The following is a 17,927-nucleotide window of genomic DNA, read 5'->3' on the forward strand; positions in this document are numbered from 1 at the left end:
ACCAAGCAAACCCACATGTTTCTAAAGAGTTTAAGTATGGAATGGCCAATCAGCATTTACATTTAGAAAAGCACAACAAGGGCACTTTAAAAAGATACAAACAACACTCTTCACTGCATCATAGTCACACAACCAATGACAGGGCGAAGAATACAATGAAAACATAATCACAGGAAATGATGGGTATACCAAAATGCTTTCAAATGAACAGGAAGAGAACAGATACAGGCTCAAACAATGCAAGGCAATGCACACAGTCCAGTAAACCCATGCATCAGTCCTGCTGCCTGTGCTGAACTCAGACCAGTTTTACCACCATAAACATCCTCCAGTATTATGCACAAACTGGTCTTAGATGAGCAGAAGGCTGGGAAGATCTTTCAACCCTAGACTTACTTCCTGGGAAGTGGTAAAACTGTGGGCCGACGTGTGGTGTTGGATGTGGATGTGGCTCGGGCATTGACCAACGGGGACCTGTTGCTACTGACACTATTTCTGCTCAAAGGGACGATGTCAAGTCTAAATGAAGCAAATCCCAGCAGAAGTAATGGGGCACATGGATAAACATGAGGTTTACTGACAAAGTAAATGAACATTTGTGGAAAACAGAATGTAAGCAGTTACGTGGTGTATTTTAGCCATGTCAGCGGGTATTTTCAGGCCCACACATAAACCAGCCCTCATGGAAAATACTGGAAAAATGTCTATATTAGTGTAGACGTAGCCTTCAAGTGTTGTAAGATGCTGCTTTAAAATGAAAGCACATTAGTGTAAACCCAGTCAAAGGTTTAATAGTTTAATAATAAAAATAGTTGAGCTATTAACTTCACTGCCAAAAGCTAACAACTCCCTCTGCAAGTCCGGGGATTACATAAGTTTTCATCTGAAAACTGGTTAGTGTGACAATGACTTGCTAAAAGTTCACGATCCTTCTCGTGATCGTCCTGTCAAACTGAACTGATCCAAGCTGGAAGAGAAGAGTGTTTCCTGCTCTAAAACTCGATGCTTTTCATAACTGATGAATTTCGCAACACTGGCTGTGTTATTGAGCACCTGAATAAACACTGAACTGAACTGAACAACAAGACTTTATTCAACTGCAGAGCTGCTTTAATTACAGCTAAACTCAGGTTACTTTTTAAACTGACCATGTGTAATGTGAATGCATTAACAAACTGAACTAATACAGTTCAAAATAATATTATATACAGCCGTTCACAGATGAAATTATAGTGAAATCAAACTGTATGAATGTTGCACCACTAGCTTTTTTTTGGTAATAACATTAAGAAGCTGTTTAAAGAGCTCATAATGCTCTGTTTTCTGAGTTTTTAACATAATCTTTGGTTATATTTAATGTAATATAAAGTCAGGGAATGATTCTATTTTTCGACTAAAGAGGATAACATTTAACAAGAACAGAGCTGTGGCACAAAAATGTTTGAAAAATCTATTCTGTACTGATTCTGAGATTTTCAAAATGCATCAATATTCTGTCACGATTCTCTGTTAAACACTAGCCTAGAGCGCCTACTGCTATTATAAACTTTCCTAGAGCGCCATCTGCTGTTAAACACTAGCCTAGAGCACTTTCTGCTATTAGAAACCAGCCTAGAGCACTATGTGCTTTTATAAAGCTAGCATATAGCACTATCTTCTGTTAAAAACTAGCCTAGAGCTCCATCTTCTGTTATAAACTAGCCTAGAGCTCCATCTTCTGGTATAAACTAGCCTAGAGCTCCATCTTCTGTTATAAACTAGCCTAGAGCTCCATCTTCTGGTATAAACTAGCCTAGAGCTCCATCTTCTGTTATAAACTAGCCTAGAGCGTCATCTTCTGGTATAAACTAGCCTAGAGCTCCATCTTCTGTTATAAACTAGCCTAGAGCTCCATCTTCTGGTATAAACTAGCCTAGAGCTCCATCTTCTGTTATAAACTAGCCTAGAGCGTCATCTTCTGGTATAAACTAGCCTAGAGCTCCATCTTCTGTTATAAACTAGCCTAGAGCACTTTCTGCTATTAGAAACCAGCCTAGAGCACTATGTGCTTTTATAAAGCTAGCATATAGCACTATCTTCTGTTAAAAACTAGCCTAGAGCTCCATCTTCTGTTATAAACTAGCCTAGAGCTCCATCTTCTGTTATAAACTAGCCTAGAGCATCATCTTCTAGTATAAACTAGCCTAGAGCGTCATCTTCTGGTATAAACTAGCCTAGAGCTCCATCTGCTGTTAAAAACCAGCCTAGAGCACCATCTGCTCTTAAACACTAGCCTAGAGCACCATCTGCTCTTAAACACTAGCCTAGAGCACCATCTGCTATTAGAAACCAGCCTAGAGCACCATGTGCTATTGTAAAGCTAGCGTATAGCACCATAGGCTGTTATAAACTAGCCTAGAGCTCCATCCTCTGTTATAAACTAGCCTAGAGCTCCATCCTCTGTTATAAACTAGCCTAGAGCTCCTTCTGCTATTAAAAACTAGAGCGCCATCTGCTGTTAAAAATGATTAATACTGAGAGATTTCAGCTGCTGTCTGGGCCTTCCATACCTCTCTACACCTCCCTTTCTTCATGTGTTCAATACCTTTTCCATGTGTCGCTTCACTTAATAATACATAATGTAATTTCTAAACTAATCAGTTTAGTTTTCTTTGTATGTATGGGTTACTTTGATAGTTTCCGACATTTGATTTAAAAAAAATAAAAATATATTTTTCTGAGAAAAATGGTGATGTGTTCAGTACTTTTTTATCCGCTGTGTGTGTGCTTATAACCTCCTTGAATCCTGCTGAAGTGTAAACAAAGAAACCAAAACAACAACAATTCAGAACTCTGAAGCTTTTTACTAATAAATAATAAAGAAATAATAATAATAAGGCCCTGGGCAATATATCGGAAAAAAATAAAATAAAATAAAATAAAATTTCTATAAATTTATTTGACATTTCAAACAATTAAGGCCAAAAGTTTACAATCACAAAGGGAGTCTGGTGTTTTCTTCATTTAAACCTAGATGCTTTATGATTATTATAACCTTCAGATACAGTAAATATCAAAAAGTTAAATATTGACACATTTTCCTTCTGTGAAATCAGGAAAGGAAATGGCTTGAAACTAGAACTACTGCCACTGTTAAGTGTAGTGACACAAATATACGTGCTAATAATAATAATAATAATAATAATTTTTTAAAAAATAATAATAATAAAACTGAATGTATTTTAATCTGATATACTGCCCAGCACTCCTATTAAAGGGATAGTTCACCCAAAAATGAAAATTCTGTCATCATTTACTCTCCCTTCACAAACCTTTATGAGTTTCTTTCTTCTCTTGCACACAAAAGAAGATATTTTGAAGAATGCAAAAACCTTGTAACCATTGACTTCCATAGTACGTAGTATGGAAGTCAATGGTTACAGGTTTTCAGCAAATATCTTCTTCTGTGTTCAAAGAAGACACTCAAACAGGTCTGGACCACTTGAGTGAGAGTAAATGATGAGTAAATGTACATTTTTCAGTGAACTGCCCCTGTAAACGTCTCCGGTGGCGTTCAGGCAGCTGAAATACAGCATGCAGTGAGAGCACTGGACAACATTCACTAGAACCTCAACAACACACTTACCTTAAATCATCCAAACTCAAATTCCTGGAATAACAGGAAGAGGGGTTACGATGACACACACATACACGGCCAATAATTCTCACTGTCTGATAATGAAGCCCACGCTAATGCATGCTGGATGAGCTTTTCCTCTCACACACGCAAAGAAAGATTATATTTAACATGTTAACAAAAAACGTTTATATATATATATATATATAGTTGAAGTCAAAACTATTCACCCTCCTGTGTATTTTTCATCCCAGGCAAACTATTGCTACTTACACCTGTATACATTTCTGGAGAACGCCAAATATGTCCCAGGAGTTTTGCATTTTTTGCAGTTGTTGTTTTTGCGAATCCACCAGAGGGCGCTGTATACGTTTTTTCAGATGTCAAATTTCTCTTGCGATTGCCATTTACAGCTGCTGTTTTCATATAAATCCAGTAGAGGCCGCTGTCGACTGACTGACTGACTGAATGACTGACTGACTTATTCCCACATCCACCTTCTTCCGTAAACTTAACCGACAGTGTTTTCAAAAGCCATCCTGAAAAAGAAAAGCACTCGCAACAGCCTGATTTTTACCCCGTTTTCAGATTTTACCACATTCTCACCCTGTTATTGACTAGTTTATTTAATTTTTTGCATTTTGTTTTTGTTTTATCTGCTTTCTGGAACTGGTCTTCGCCGAGCTCAAACTCTGTCATCGCGGTCAACGCCACTCTGTGTCTCAAGTCTGCCGACATATGCGGCGAGCCACTGGACAAACAGTTAACAGTGGACAAGACGTCCACAGGGAGGTAATCGGTCAGATGTCAGCGTGAAAAGAAACAGCAGTCATCTGCGGTGTCATATCGTCCCGTAGAGTCTGTTTTAGAGACGAAATGTAGCCATGCGTACATCTGGCTACATAATTAGTGCTCTTCAGAAATGCATACGGGGGTACATATTCACAATGAGCTTGTGTTGAATTTTTTCAAATCAAATATTTCCCAAATGATGTTGAACAGATTCAGGAAATTTTCACAGTATTTCCTAGAATATTTGTTCTTCTGGAAAAAGTCTTATTTAAATTATTTGGGCTAGTTTTTAACTGTTTCAAAGCCATTTTAAGCTCAATATTATTAGCCCCCTTCAGCAATATTAGTGTTGGATTGTCTCCAGAACAAACCACTGTTATACAATGACTTGCCTAATTACCCTAACTTTACCCTAATTACCCTAGTGAAGCCTTTAAATGTCACTTTAAGCTGTATAGAAGTGTCTTGAAGAATATCTAGTCTAATATTATTTACTGTCATCATGACAAAGAGAAAATAAATCAGATATTAGAGATGGGTTTCCGTTAAACAGAAATTGCAGTAAAGGATATATACAAGGGAGCGAATAATTCAGACTTCAGCTGTATTTTGATATTTGTGGATGACTGTTACTGTCTTAAATCCCCTAAACAGAAAACAGTGCTCTGATTACATCTTATAAAGTGAGAAAATGAGGCAGGATTTCTATATTTTGAGTGTTTTGACAGGTGGATGAAAAACTCACAGCGATTGGCTAAACAGAATATCCCCTAATAAAAACGTAAACGAATCTCGTCCTGCCAAAAAGGTCTCGAAAATATCGCACAATAATTCAGAAGATTCCACATATCTAACAAAATTGATGAAAGCATGAGGAAAGTCATGCAAGAACTTCACATGACTGTGTAAACATGGTAAATGTGTTTATGCAAGATGCATATTGGGAAATATTTAGGCATTTTACTTTTGAATTGATGAATTGTGTTGTGCATTTATGAATTGTGCTTTGCATTTGTTAATTTTATGAATGCAAATGTATTATTATTGAGACTGATCTGGCTCATAATGGGAGCCAGAAATCTCCTGAGGCATATTTGCATCATTTGATGGCAACTTTGGCCCCAAAATATTCAATATATGTAGTTTGATGTCTTTATTCTTTGCCACTTTTAATCAATATTTTTGCATGTTTGTGTTTAATTGGCTCCACACCCATTACCCTGACTGTTACACTAATAATCAGTGTAATGCTGTTGTGTTGCAGCTTTTCCCCCCGACTCTACATACATGTGGAAGAGGCTCACCTGTTGAGCTTTGAATTTCTAGCTGGAGACTCGGCGCCGCAGAGCAGATGGCGAAAATACTGAAGAAACAGAGAGAGAGACGATTCGCCATGTGCAATATATCAGCAAAAAATAATAATAACTGCATGATGATTTATTAGAGTGCAGCAGAGGATCTCACCTCATCACTGTGGCAGAACATGGGGGTGAAGACTTTCTCCAGCAGACACAGCACATGCTCGTAGGCCTCGAAGAGGCAGCGCATGGTCTGGAGCTTCACCACGCCGGTGTACGGGCCCTCAGCGACTGCAGGAGACAGGAGCACACAGAGGTCAGAGGTCAGAGAGAGAGAGAGAACAGCTGCTGCTGCAGGGCTCAAACTCACTGCTGTGGATCTCCTCGATGATGAAGGGGTCGAAGCTGATCTTGTCGATGCTCTCCTCCAGACAGTACGTCTCGTAGATCTTCTTCACCTCCTCGTGCAGACGCTGCTTCTCGTCGTCGCTCAGATCAGGACAGAGGATCCGGTCATTAAACTCCTCTGCACACAAAAACACAACTTATATTGTTGGCTTATCTACAGCGCTCAGCAGAAATATATAGAGTACATAGATAAACAGAGACTCTCCATTTTGAAAATTTAGATTTTGATCCATTTCTCAGTGAACAGAAGTCATATATCATGGTGCATTTGAACAAACGGATTTATTAAACGGATATATTTATTAAAATAACATTTTAGTCCCTCAGCAACTTTAGAAATATAAAGGCAATACATTTTCCCAGAGATGGGTTGCGGCTGGAAGGGCATCCGCTGCGTAAAAACTTGCTGGATAAGTTGGCGGTTCATTCCGTTGTGGCGACCTCGGATTAATAAAGGGACTAAGCCGACCAGAAAATGAAATGAAATGAAGACAATACATTTAAATTCATGCAAAATATTGTCAAACTACTTTACAAACAACAAAATTTCAGCAATTTTTTATTTTATTTTGTTGCTTCTCTTGATTATTCCTATTTTTAATGTTTTTATTAATATTTTTCCCTGACCTATAAGCTTGGGTGTGCTAACTTTGAATGGTTATCATGTTATTTTGTTGGATTAGCTGCAGATTTGGCTTCAGTACTGACTAATCTTATGTAGATGCACAAATATAATGGCTTCCTATTCCTAAATATTCGTTTAAATGAGACTAATGAGATATGTTGAGCACTGTTTTGCTCTAAGCAGGGTTTCCATGTTTTCATGAACAGCAGATTCAAGCACTGCTTATTTAAATCAAGCACGTTTGTAATTCACACCCCAGCATATGTAGCACCATGAAACTCCTTACTGTACTTAACATTTCACGTACTCTTAATATTTACATACAAAATGTCAGAGCAATATTCAAACATTTGAACCAATATTAAAAAGTCATGTTCAAATAACTAAATAAGACACAGCCTGTTTTAAAAATCCCAGATTCAAAAATTATTCATGATTTTGAATCGATTTTTTTCACCCCACAAAAAATGCTGAAGATTATTAACTTATAGAACCTTATTATTTTAATTATATGACACAAATATGCGGTGACGCAGTGGCGCAGTAGGTAGTGCTGCCACCTCACAGCAAGAAGGTAGCTGGTTCCAGCCTCGGCTGGGCCATTTGGCATTTCTGTGTGGAGTTTGCATGTTCTCTCTGCGTTCGCTTGAGTTTCCTCTGGGTGCTCCGGTTTCCCCCACAGTCCAAACACATGTGGTACAGGTGAACTGGGTAGGCTAAATTGTCCGTAGTGTATGTGTATGTGGTGTGTGAATGGTGTGTGATGCTGGAAGGGCATCCGCTGCGTAAAAATGTGCTAGATAAGTTGTCGGTTCATTCCGCTGTGGCGACCCTGGATTGATAAAGGGACTAAGCCGACAAGAAAATGAATGAATGATATAAAAATGCTGAAGAAAAAAGTTGTCATTTAAAGATCCAATTTCTCAAGCTCTACTTATAGTTGCATACAAGACTTTATAATAATAATAATAATAATAATAATATAAATTACATCATATTATACAATTATAGTGAACGTAAATTCATAATAATTGTTTCAAGATTATTTAATGAACATGCATTCAGAGGTTTAGTCGTTTTTATTTAATGTTATATCAGTTCATATGAATGACTCTCATTAGGCTTGTGGGATGCATTGCATTGCTGTTATTTGAGTCGGGTCGCTGCATCTGGTAGATTAGTCCAGTGCACTGAGTGAATTTTGTGTGTTGATATATACAGTAATGATCATCTTTGCAACTGCGTCCCGTCATTTATTTGGAAACAGCAACGCTGGATTCCAACATTAGGCCGGTAACAGTCATAGATATTTACATTGTATATGTACAGTTGAAGTCAGAATTATTCGCCCCCTTTTGAATTTTTTTTTTATGTTTCCCAAATGATGTTTAACAGAGCAAGGAAATTTTCATAGTATGTTTGATAATATTTTTTCTTCTGGAGAAAGTCTTATTTGTTTTATTTCTGCTAGAATAAAAGCAGTTTTTAATTTTTTAAACACCATTTTTGGGACAAAATTATTAGCCCCTTTAAGCAAATTTTTTTTTTCAATAGTCTACAGAACAAACCATCCCAAAACAATAACCTGCCTAGTTACCCTAATTAACCTAGTGAAGCCTTTAAATGTCACTGTAAGCTGTATAGAAGTGTCTTGAAGAATATCTAGTCTAATATTATTTACTGTCATCATGACAAAGAGAAAATAAATCAGTTATTAGAAATAAGCATTTAAAACTATTGTGTTTAGAAATGTGCTGAAACAATCTTCCCTCCATTAAACAGAAATTGGGGAAAGAAATAAACAGGGGCGCTAATAATACAGGGGGGCTAATAATTCTGACTTCAACTGTATATCCATGGGTGGTGCGCCACCATGAATGAACCGCCAACCTATCCAGCATATGATTTACACAGTGGATGGCCTTTCAGCTGCAACCCATCACTGGGAAACACTCATACACTCTCCGCACACACTAATTTACGGCCAATTCAGTTAATCAATTCCCCTACACCGCATGTGTTTGAACTGTGGGGGAAACCGGAGCGCCCGGAGGAAACCCACGCCAACACGGGGAGAACATGCAAACTCCACACAGAAATGTCAACTGACCCAGCCTGGGCTCAAACCAGCGACCTTCTTGCTGTGAGGCCACAGTGAGCCACCACACCGCCCTTCGTTGGATTCAGATGGTCTAAATTAAACAAATGTCTAGCACCGCCAGATAAAGATGCTAGGAGAACTTCCAGATGCCTCTCGCAGGACTAGAAGACCTCAGTACCAGGCGCTTAAGTCTACAGCTGTGGATGCTTAGGCATGTGCACATTGCTCAAGCCTGTAACAAATAGCTTGTCATAAGTCCAACATTCAGCTGAGCAAGAACATGTGCAAAACCTGAGAACGTACACTGTTGACTGTTGTAATGCTGAATAGAGAAAACCCTTTCACAACTATTGATAACTTTGCACTTTAACACAAAATAACCAATAGAAATAGTTTGTTTAAGGGCCCTATCATACACCCGGCGCAATGTGGCGCAAGGCGCGGCGCAACAGTCTTTTATTACTTTAAGCTCGGCGCAAGGGTCATTTTGAGGCGTTGCGCCACGCTGTTTAAATAGCAAATGCATTTGCGCTCATATGTGCACCCATAGGCGTTCTGGTCTAAAAAAGCAGGCGTGTTTTGGCGCGTTGCTATTTTGAGAAACTGTAAATAGTCTGATCTTTAGACCAGAACAAAGTCGGTCTATTGTCTGGCGCAAAGTGCGCCTGGCTTACACACTACACACAAGATGCAATACGCAAATATCTTTACATATGAAAAAGATATAATATATTAAGGATATATATATAGGATATAATAAGGATATATATAGGATATAAATATAAACTATTAAAATATTACAAAACATATTAATTTCTAGCCAACATGAATTTAAAAACCACTGCATTCATATTTTCTTCACCTCGGGAGGCTTTTTCAGTTCATTCAATTTGCTTTTGTATAATGTTGTTATTATTAGCAGTATTATTTATTATATCCATATTTATATTTGTTTTATTAAAAACAAGCTTAGATTTGTCCACCTGCAGGTTTTAGACCATATGGGGCATGGCAGGTGTATTTGGATATAACTCAGTATTTTGACCAAACTTCGCTATTATTAATCATTTATTCGTTTGCTGAAAATAAGAACTGAATTTAGAAATAGTTTTGAAACAAATCTTTGCACTTAACAAACGAAATTAATTATTTATAGGCTAATTGATGTCTGTGCGGTAAGGTTTCCCTATCCACGAGAGCAAAAGCGAAAGTGAACTTACTTTACGTCATGTTAATAGCGAATGCGCTCTTGGCGTGACGCAGCCGGCTCTTAAAGGGAATGGAAGATGAGACTCTGATTGGTTTATTCTCAAAACACACCTATAACTCATTAAGAAAATAAACTCAACCCTTTTAAAACATCCGCCACGGCGCAAGGCAGATTTCCTGACCTTAAATTAGCAAAAACGCGTCCTGACATGCCCTGAAAGCGTTTGCGCCCTGCGTTTTGCGCTCTGCGCATGGACCGTCAAAATAGAGCCCTAAGTGTTTAAGGTCTGTTCTCTTTAAAAATCTAAACTGGCTGACTGATTTCTTATATAGAGTTATTCTCGGATTGTACAGGAAAGCACTGCATTAAACTACGTTTCCCTGCCATGTCTTTAAAATAGGAACATTTGTTTTACCGCACAAATCTGAAGCACAATGGAGCTTCTGTGTTCGCCTGCCGATTGTGACGGACGCGTGCAAGTAAACAAACTTTGTCTCCTTTTACGCTTGAACAACTAAATGAATGCCAAAGTCTGTTTAACTGATTGTATTTTATTTAAATTACAACATCGATGCTGTAAAAGGAACCGTATAAAATGGATAAACAGTCACATTAACCATTCACTGGAAGTATATCAGTATGGGAAGAAACACTAGCTCCGCATATACCCTATAGGATCCTGTCAAATCTTTAATAATCAATCCCAGATAACCGAGTCATGCATGCACCCCTGAATAGTGTGCATGTTAGAAGTAGAACACATGTGCTCACCGACAGTGAGGCAGAACTGCAGGACGTGCACTGCTCCTTCCTCCTTCAGGAAGCTCATAAAGCGAAACAGCAGATCCTGCTGCTCTCTGATCTCCTTCAGATCCAGCTTCAGCACCTGACAGAAGAAACCCTCATCATCATCAGCACCCTCCATTCGCTTCAAAACAGTCCACCGTCATGCTGAGGTGACAGAGGGGTACTTACTGACGACTTCTTTGTGCGCGGGTCTGCAAACCTCTCCAGGAAGGGCACCAGGGTAGATGGAGGGTCCGTCACGGGTTCAGGCTAACAGCACAATCACGTATGAACAACATCAAAACACTGTATTTGGGAAAAGCTGTGATGATGTGGTTAAAGCACTTACTGGAGTATCATCGATGAAGATGAGCACCATGTGATTCACTGTGTCCTGCGAAAAGCAGACAACAATCCTGAGTAAAGCTGCTGTATGGGGGTTTTTGACTCTTCTGAAGCATACAAATACCATGATATGCGTGCAGATATTTCAGAAACATGCTCAGTGAACATTCTTGATTGTCTGGAAAACAATGCTGAAGTCTGAGGATGCGTGTTCTGTACCAGAATGCCTGTCTTTGTACCTCTATAACCAGCCCACTGCCAGTTTAACCTAATGAGTGCGTGCGACAAAGAACTATGCAAGTCCAAAACAGTAATAATAATAATAAGATAACCATGTGACATTAATTGTATGTGTGAATTTTGTAAACAGAAACAGTTTGGGGATATTTAAGCGTGAACAAGAGTCTGCATTTTAAACATTAAGGGCTCTATTTTGACGGTCCATGCGCAGAGCGCAAAACGCAGGACGCAAACGCTTTCAGGGCGTGTCAGGACGCATTTTTGCTAATTTAAGGACGGGAAATCTGCCTTGCGCCGTGGCGCATGTTCTAAAAGGGTTGAGTTTATTTTCTTAATGAGTTATAGGTGTGTTTTGAGAATAAACCAATCAGAGTCTCATCTCCCATTCCCTTTAAGAGTCAGCTGCGTCACGCCAAGAGCGCATTCACTATTTACAGGACGCAAAGTAAGTCTAAGTGGAAAACTGAGCATTTCACAAGCAAACAGTTCACAGTTTTATAACAGAAAACAGTTAAACAGAGCATCTACTGCGTGAGAATGAGAGATAATGGATCTACTTTCACATTCGCTCTTGGATAGGGAAACCTTTACGCACAGACATCAATTAGTCTATAAATAAATACTTTTGTTTGTTAAGCGCAAATATTCGTTTCAAAGCTATTTCTAAATTCAGTTCTAATTTCCAGCAAACAAATAAATGAATAATAATAATGAAGTGTGCTCAGAAACCTGAGTTATATCCTAAAACACATGCTGTGCCCCATATGATCTAAAACCTGCAGGTGGACAAATCTAAGCTTGTTTTTAATAAGACAAATATAAATATGGATATAATAAATAATACTGCTAATAATAATAACATTATACAAAAGCAAATTGTTATGAATGAACTGAAAAAGCCTCCCGAGATGAAGAAGATATAAAAGCAGTGATTTTTCATATTTATGTAGGCTAGAAAATAATATGTTTTGTAATATTTTAATCCTTTATATTTATATTCTATATCTATTCTTATTATATCCTCTATATATCCTTAATATTTACATTTTTTCATATGTAAAGATGTTTGCCTATTGCTCTCTTGTGTGTATTAAGCAGTGTGTAAGCGAGGCGCAACTCTGCGCTGGAGTTTAGACCGGGTTAGTTTTGGTCTAATGAAAAATCTATTATAGTTTCTCAAAATGGCAACGCGCCATCAGTCCGCCTCAGAACACCTTCCTTTTTAGACCAGAACGCCTATGGGCGCACATATGAGCACTAATGCATTTGATATTTAAACAGCGTAGCGCAACTCCTCAAAACCACTCTTGCGCCAATCTGAAAATATCAAAAGACTACTGCGCCGCGCCATGCGCCACACTGCGCTGGGTGTATGATAGGGCCCTAATACAGCTACATACTGCACCGTTAACAAATACAACGTTCACACGCACAGGAAAACAACATCCAATGCATCCAATGCAGATATTGTACAAACATGTTTAAGGAGAGTCGCTACACTCACAGGATCAGCCACAAAGTCCATTATTGGGAGAAAAACAGAGCCGGTCATGACCTCCCGAATCAGCAGAGCCAAAGATCTGAGAAACAATCACAGCTTACATGAACATCACAGAGAAACACCAACAAATCCTCTTCACACTTTCCACAGTTACCTGAGACTTTATTTAGCGTTGGTGAAGTCGTGCTTGAATCGTTACAGATTAGAAGAGATCAAGATTAAGATATCTGAATATGCTTGGGACGATAACCGTTTTCAAGGTATACCGTGGTTTTGAAAGGTGAAGGTTTTAAAACTGACAAAATGTTTTGCTATACTGTTTCTGAGATATGTGGAAGATTTTTTTATTCGTTCATTTTCTGCTGCTTTTCCGGGGCCGGGTCGCGGGGTCAGCAGTCTTAGGAGAGAACGCAGTCAGGCTCGATCCTGTTAATGTCATCAATCTGTCACGACTGACCAATCAGAATCCAGTATTCCAGGCAGCCGTGTCTAATATCTAATGCTAACAAGCATGAATCTGGACTTTAATAATGGCACTAGTGCGAGTGTGTGAGACGTACCTGCAGTCTGTGGCTTTGGGAGGCATGAGGTATGGAAACAGCAGCTCTGTGAGTTTCCGCAAGTACAGCAGCTCATCTTTGCGGCTCCGCAGGGCCACGTGCAGATCGGCCCCGTACTCGGCCAGCGCGGCCTGCTCGAGACCATCTGTGTTCCTCACTGCTCACACACACACACACACACACACACACACACACAACAACACAAGTTAACAAAACTAATTATTGGATGGTGTCAAACCCATAAACGTTCCTTATGCTTACTAGATCAGGGGTTTTCAACCTTTTATGTTATTTTATATTATATTATATTATATTATATTATATTATATTATATTATATTATATTATATTATAATATATTATTAAATTATTAAAGTAATATATGATATTATATGATATTATATTATAAAATTATTATATTATATTATATTATGTTATATTTTGATATTATAATATATTACATTACATTATATTTTATTTTATTATATTATATTATATTATGTTATATTTTTATATTATATTATATTATATTATATTATATTATATTATATTATTATTGTTTTTATTATATTATTATAATATATTTTTATATTATATTATATTATATTATATTATTTATATTATATTATATTATATTAGATTAGATTAGATTATATTATAATATATTATTAAATTATTAAAGTAATATATGATATTATATGATATTATATTATAAAATTATTATATTATATTATATTATATTTTTATATTATAATATATTACATTACATGATATTTTATTATATTTTATTATATTATATTATATTATATTATATTATATTATATTATATTATATTATATTATATAATAATGTTATATTTTTATATTATATTACATTATATTATTATTGTTTTTATTATATTATTATATTATGTTATATTTTTATATTATAATATATTATATTACATTATATTTTATTATATTATATTATTATATTTTATTATATTATTATGTTATATTTTTATCTTATATTATATTATATAATTGTTGTTTTTATTATATTATTATATTATGTTATATTTTTATATTATATTATATTATATTATATTATATTATATTATATTATATTATATTAATAATGATGCGGTTATAAGATTCATGACATATATAGTATTTATGAGAGGTTTTGTTGTCTTGGTAAAGTCAAGCTGTGATTTATCTGTTTATGTCAAGTCATAACAATCAATGTCATCTTTGATTTAAAATGTCATAACTGAGCAGTTGTTATAAGCATGCATTAAATCTCATCCGTATTCATGCCAGTCTTATGAACACTCCTTTAAGTAAAGTGTTATGAATGAATCTGTGCATGAGCTCCTCTCGTGTTCAGCGTTTTCAGGACGCACCTTTCTGCTGCGCTTTGGCGATGATCTCAATGTGCTTCATAGCCGCTTTCATCATCTTGTCCATCACCACAGAAGGAACATCCACCTACAAGCAAACGTAATCAGATAATAAATCCACAGGAAGCATTACGAAGCATGTATCAGAACTGAAGTGTGTTTGTACTCTTTGTGCTCGGTGAGCCAGGACTGCAGCAAAGAAGCGGATGGTTTGCCTCAGCTCATCCACACACGCCTCGTCATCTGTAATATCCCTGACGGAAAAACATCAGAAAAGATTTGAACATTCAAGATTTTTTCCAGCTGATAGTCAACAATTGTGAACGTTTTAAATCCGCCATACCTGTACCACGGATACACAAAGTTCTCTAGGACTAACTCCAACACCTGAAGATCAGTCAAGCAAAGCGTTGATTAGTTTGATTTGAATCTATCACTTATATACTTTTATACAACAGTTCTGTCTGGTTCTCGAATCTGATTGGCTGATAGCCGTGAGTAATATCAGCACCCGTACAGCCTCTTTACCCTTTGTGTATTACTCCGCCCACATACAGCCAGCAGAAAGCAGACACTACAGATCTGAAGTGTAAAAGATGCACGCTCAGCAATTTAACTGTCAGCTTATGATTTGAATCCAACGCGGAAGAAAGTAGTTCCTCATGCAAAAGGGTTTTTGAGACTCTCCATGTTTGATTTTGTTTTTATTTACACAATTATGCTGTCAAACTGTGGTATAAACGTAATATCACACTCTTGGCAGTGCGATATGCTGTATATCGGCACTGGTTGGGGCACTAACGTACGCCTCCCACCACTGCTACTTGTGTGATATTGCTCATATATATATATATATATATATATATATATATATATATATATATTTTTTTTTTTTTTTTTTTTTAATATATAGACTGTAATGTTGGTTCTACCTCAGATATGCTGGCATCCACTTTGGATGGCACCTTCAGGTTCAGCCACGGCTGATAGTTCTCCAGCAGAAGGGTAGGCCTGTGTAATAAACATAAATCCATCAGGTATATCCATTTCTTCCATATATAATAAAATAATATGGATGTCAATGGGTGTTTTCCCTCAGCATTCTCCAATATATCTTTCTTGGTGTTGAACAGAAGCAAAATAAATAAATAAATAAATAAATAAATAAATAAATAAATAAATAAATAAATAAATAAATAAATCAAACAAGTTTCAAACAAGTGGAGCATGAATGAATGACAACAGAATTGACATTTCTGGATGAACTATCCCTTTAAATCCCTCAAAATGCATGTCATGTTGAATTATTTGTGAAATTATTTTAAATCAGAAATAAAGTCAGAATTATTCGCCCCCTTTGAATTTGTTTTCTTTTTTAAATATTTCTCAAATGATGTTGAACAGATTCAGGAAATGTTCATAGTATGTCTGATAATATTTTTTCTTCAGGAGAAAGTCTTATTTGTTTTATTTCGGCTAGAATAAAAGCAGTTTTTAATTTTTTAAACACCATTTTAAGGTCAATATTATTAGCCCCTTTCTGCTATTTTTTTTGATTAGCTGCAGAACAAACCATCGTTATACAATAACTTGCCCAACCCTAATTATCCTAGTGAAGCCTTTAAATGTCACTATAAGCTGTATAGAAGTGTCTTGAAGAATATCTAGTCTAATATTATTTACTGCCATCATGACAAAGATTAAATAAATCAGTTATTAGAGATGAATTATTGAAACTATTATGATTAGAAATGTGTTGAGGAAATCTGCTCTCCGTTGAACAGAAATTAGGGAAAAAATAAACAGGGGGCGAATAATACTGACTTCAACTGTAGAATTACAATTAAAAAAAAGTTCCAGGTGCATGTATGGAGAACCTTTAGGTGTCAAAATACCTAATGTAAAATTATATCAGTGTCAAAAAATATGCATGTTACTTATTTATTACATGAATAGCTTTCCCCCCTCATGTTTAACTGATTTTACAGACTGAATTTTGTTGATAAACATTTATACTGCATACACCTATTGCCAAACCACTGGAGATTGAAAAATTCACCACTTCTCCATCTAAATAGAAAACGTTTATGCGAACGAAACGAACACTTTGTAGTGGCCTAGTCAAAGTCCTGACCTGAATCCAATTAAGATGTTGTGGCATGACCTTAAATATGCGGTTCATGCTTGAAAACCCTCCAATGTGGCTGAATTAGAACAATTATGCAAAGATGAGTCGGCCAAAATTCCTCCACAGCGCTGTAACAGGCTCAGGGCAGGTTACCGAAAAACCTTGATTATACTTGTTGCAGAGTGGCCCAAACAGTTATCCCCAACCCTAATAGTCGCCGATTGCGCACCACTCTGTTTCTGTTAAACTCTGTGTTCTTGAACCTATTTGCTTTGAATGTATTTATTGTTTTTTGTAAACTATACTTACCCAGATTGGTGTGTACGGTATGGAACGTAGGAAGTGAGACGCCACATATTTGATTTATTTCTGTTGTTTAAATCTTTGTTTTTGGATGTAGGGAGAAAGGGAACTTGTGTTGTGAAAGTCCTTTATATTGTACTTTTTTTCGTTTTATTAGGTAATTTGTTCCCGGAGATGGGTTGCAGCTGGAAGGGCATCCACTGCGTAAAAACTTGCTGGATAAGTTGGCGGTTCATTCCGCTGTGGCGACCCCGGATTAATAAAGGGACCAAGCCGACAAGAAAATGAATGAATGAATAAGGTAATTTGAGGGTTCCTAAATACACCATTTTTGTTTGTTTGTTTTTACTTTTGTTTGCTCTTGTATTTAACAAACATTATTGGTTTTAGGATACACTCACCGGCCACTTTATTAGGTACACCTGTCCAACTGCTCGTTAACTCAAACTTCTAATCAGCCAATCACATGGCAGCAGCTCAATGCATTTATGCATGTAGACATGGTCAAGACGACCTGCTGCATGTCAAACTGAGCATCAGAATGGGGAAGAAAGGGGATTTAAGTGACTTTGAACGTGGCATGGTTGCTGCTGCCAGACGAGCAGGTCTAAGTATTTCAGAAATTGCTGATCTA

At 36.7% G+C, this 17,927-nt stretch overlaps 1 protein-coding gene across 6 annotated transcripts in view; it reads right to left on the reverse strand.

The window, feature by feature from the left end:
* snx14 (sorting nexin 14) overlaps positions 1 to 17,927 on the reverse strand; it is a 41,838-nt gene that overhangs the window by 16,831 nt on the left and 7,080 nt on the right. For 3 of the 6 annotated variants that reach the window (XR_012395542.1, XM_005160316.4, NM_001044793.1), the window contains 12 exon segments: positions 15,795 to 15,873; positions 15,206 to 15,249; positions 15,029 to 15,116; positions 14,866 to 14,950; positions 13,483 to 13,639; positions 12,926 to 13,001; positions 11,186 to 11,230; positions 11,026 to 11,106; positions 10,822 to 10,936; positions 6,077 to 6,232; positions 5,873 to 5,997; positions 5,713 to 5,771 (listed from right to left, as the gene is read on the reverse strand). Coding sequence is in view for 5 of the 6 variants with exons in the window: in XM_005160316.4 (XP_005160373.2) it covers positions 5,713 to 5,771; positions 5,873 to 5,997; positions 6,077 to 6,232; positions 10,822 to 10,936; positions 11,026 to 11,106; positions 11,186 to 11,230; positions 12,926 to 13,001; positions 13,483 to 13,639; positions 14,866 to 14,950; positions 15,029 to 15,116; positions 15,206 to 15,249; positions 15,795 to 15,873 (1,110 nt within the window). In the remaining variant the exon portion in view is untranslated. 6 annotated transcript variants of the gene reach the window in all.

This window comes from Danio rerio, chromosome 20, assembly GCF_049306965.1.
Source record: "Danio rerio strain Tuebingen ecotype United States chromosome 20, GRCz12tu, whole genome shotgun sequence".
Classification (NCBI taxonomy): domain Eukaryota; kingdom Metazoa; phylum Chordata; class Actinopteri; order Cypriniformes; family Danionidae; genus Danio; species Danio rerio.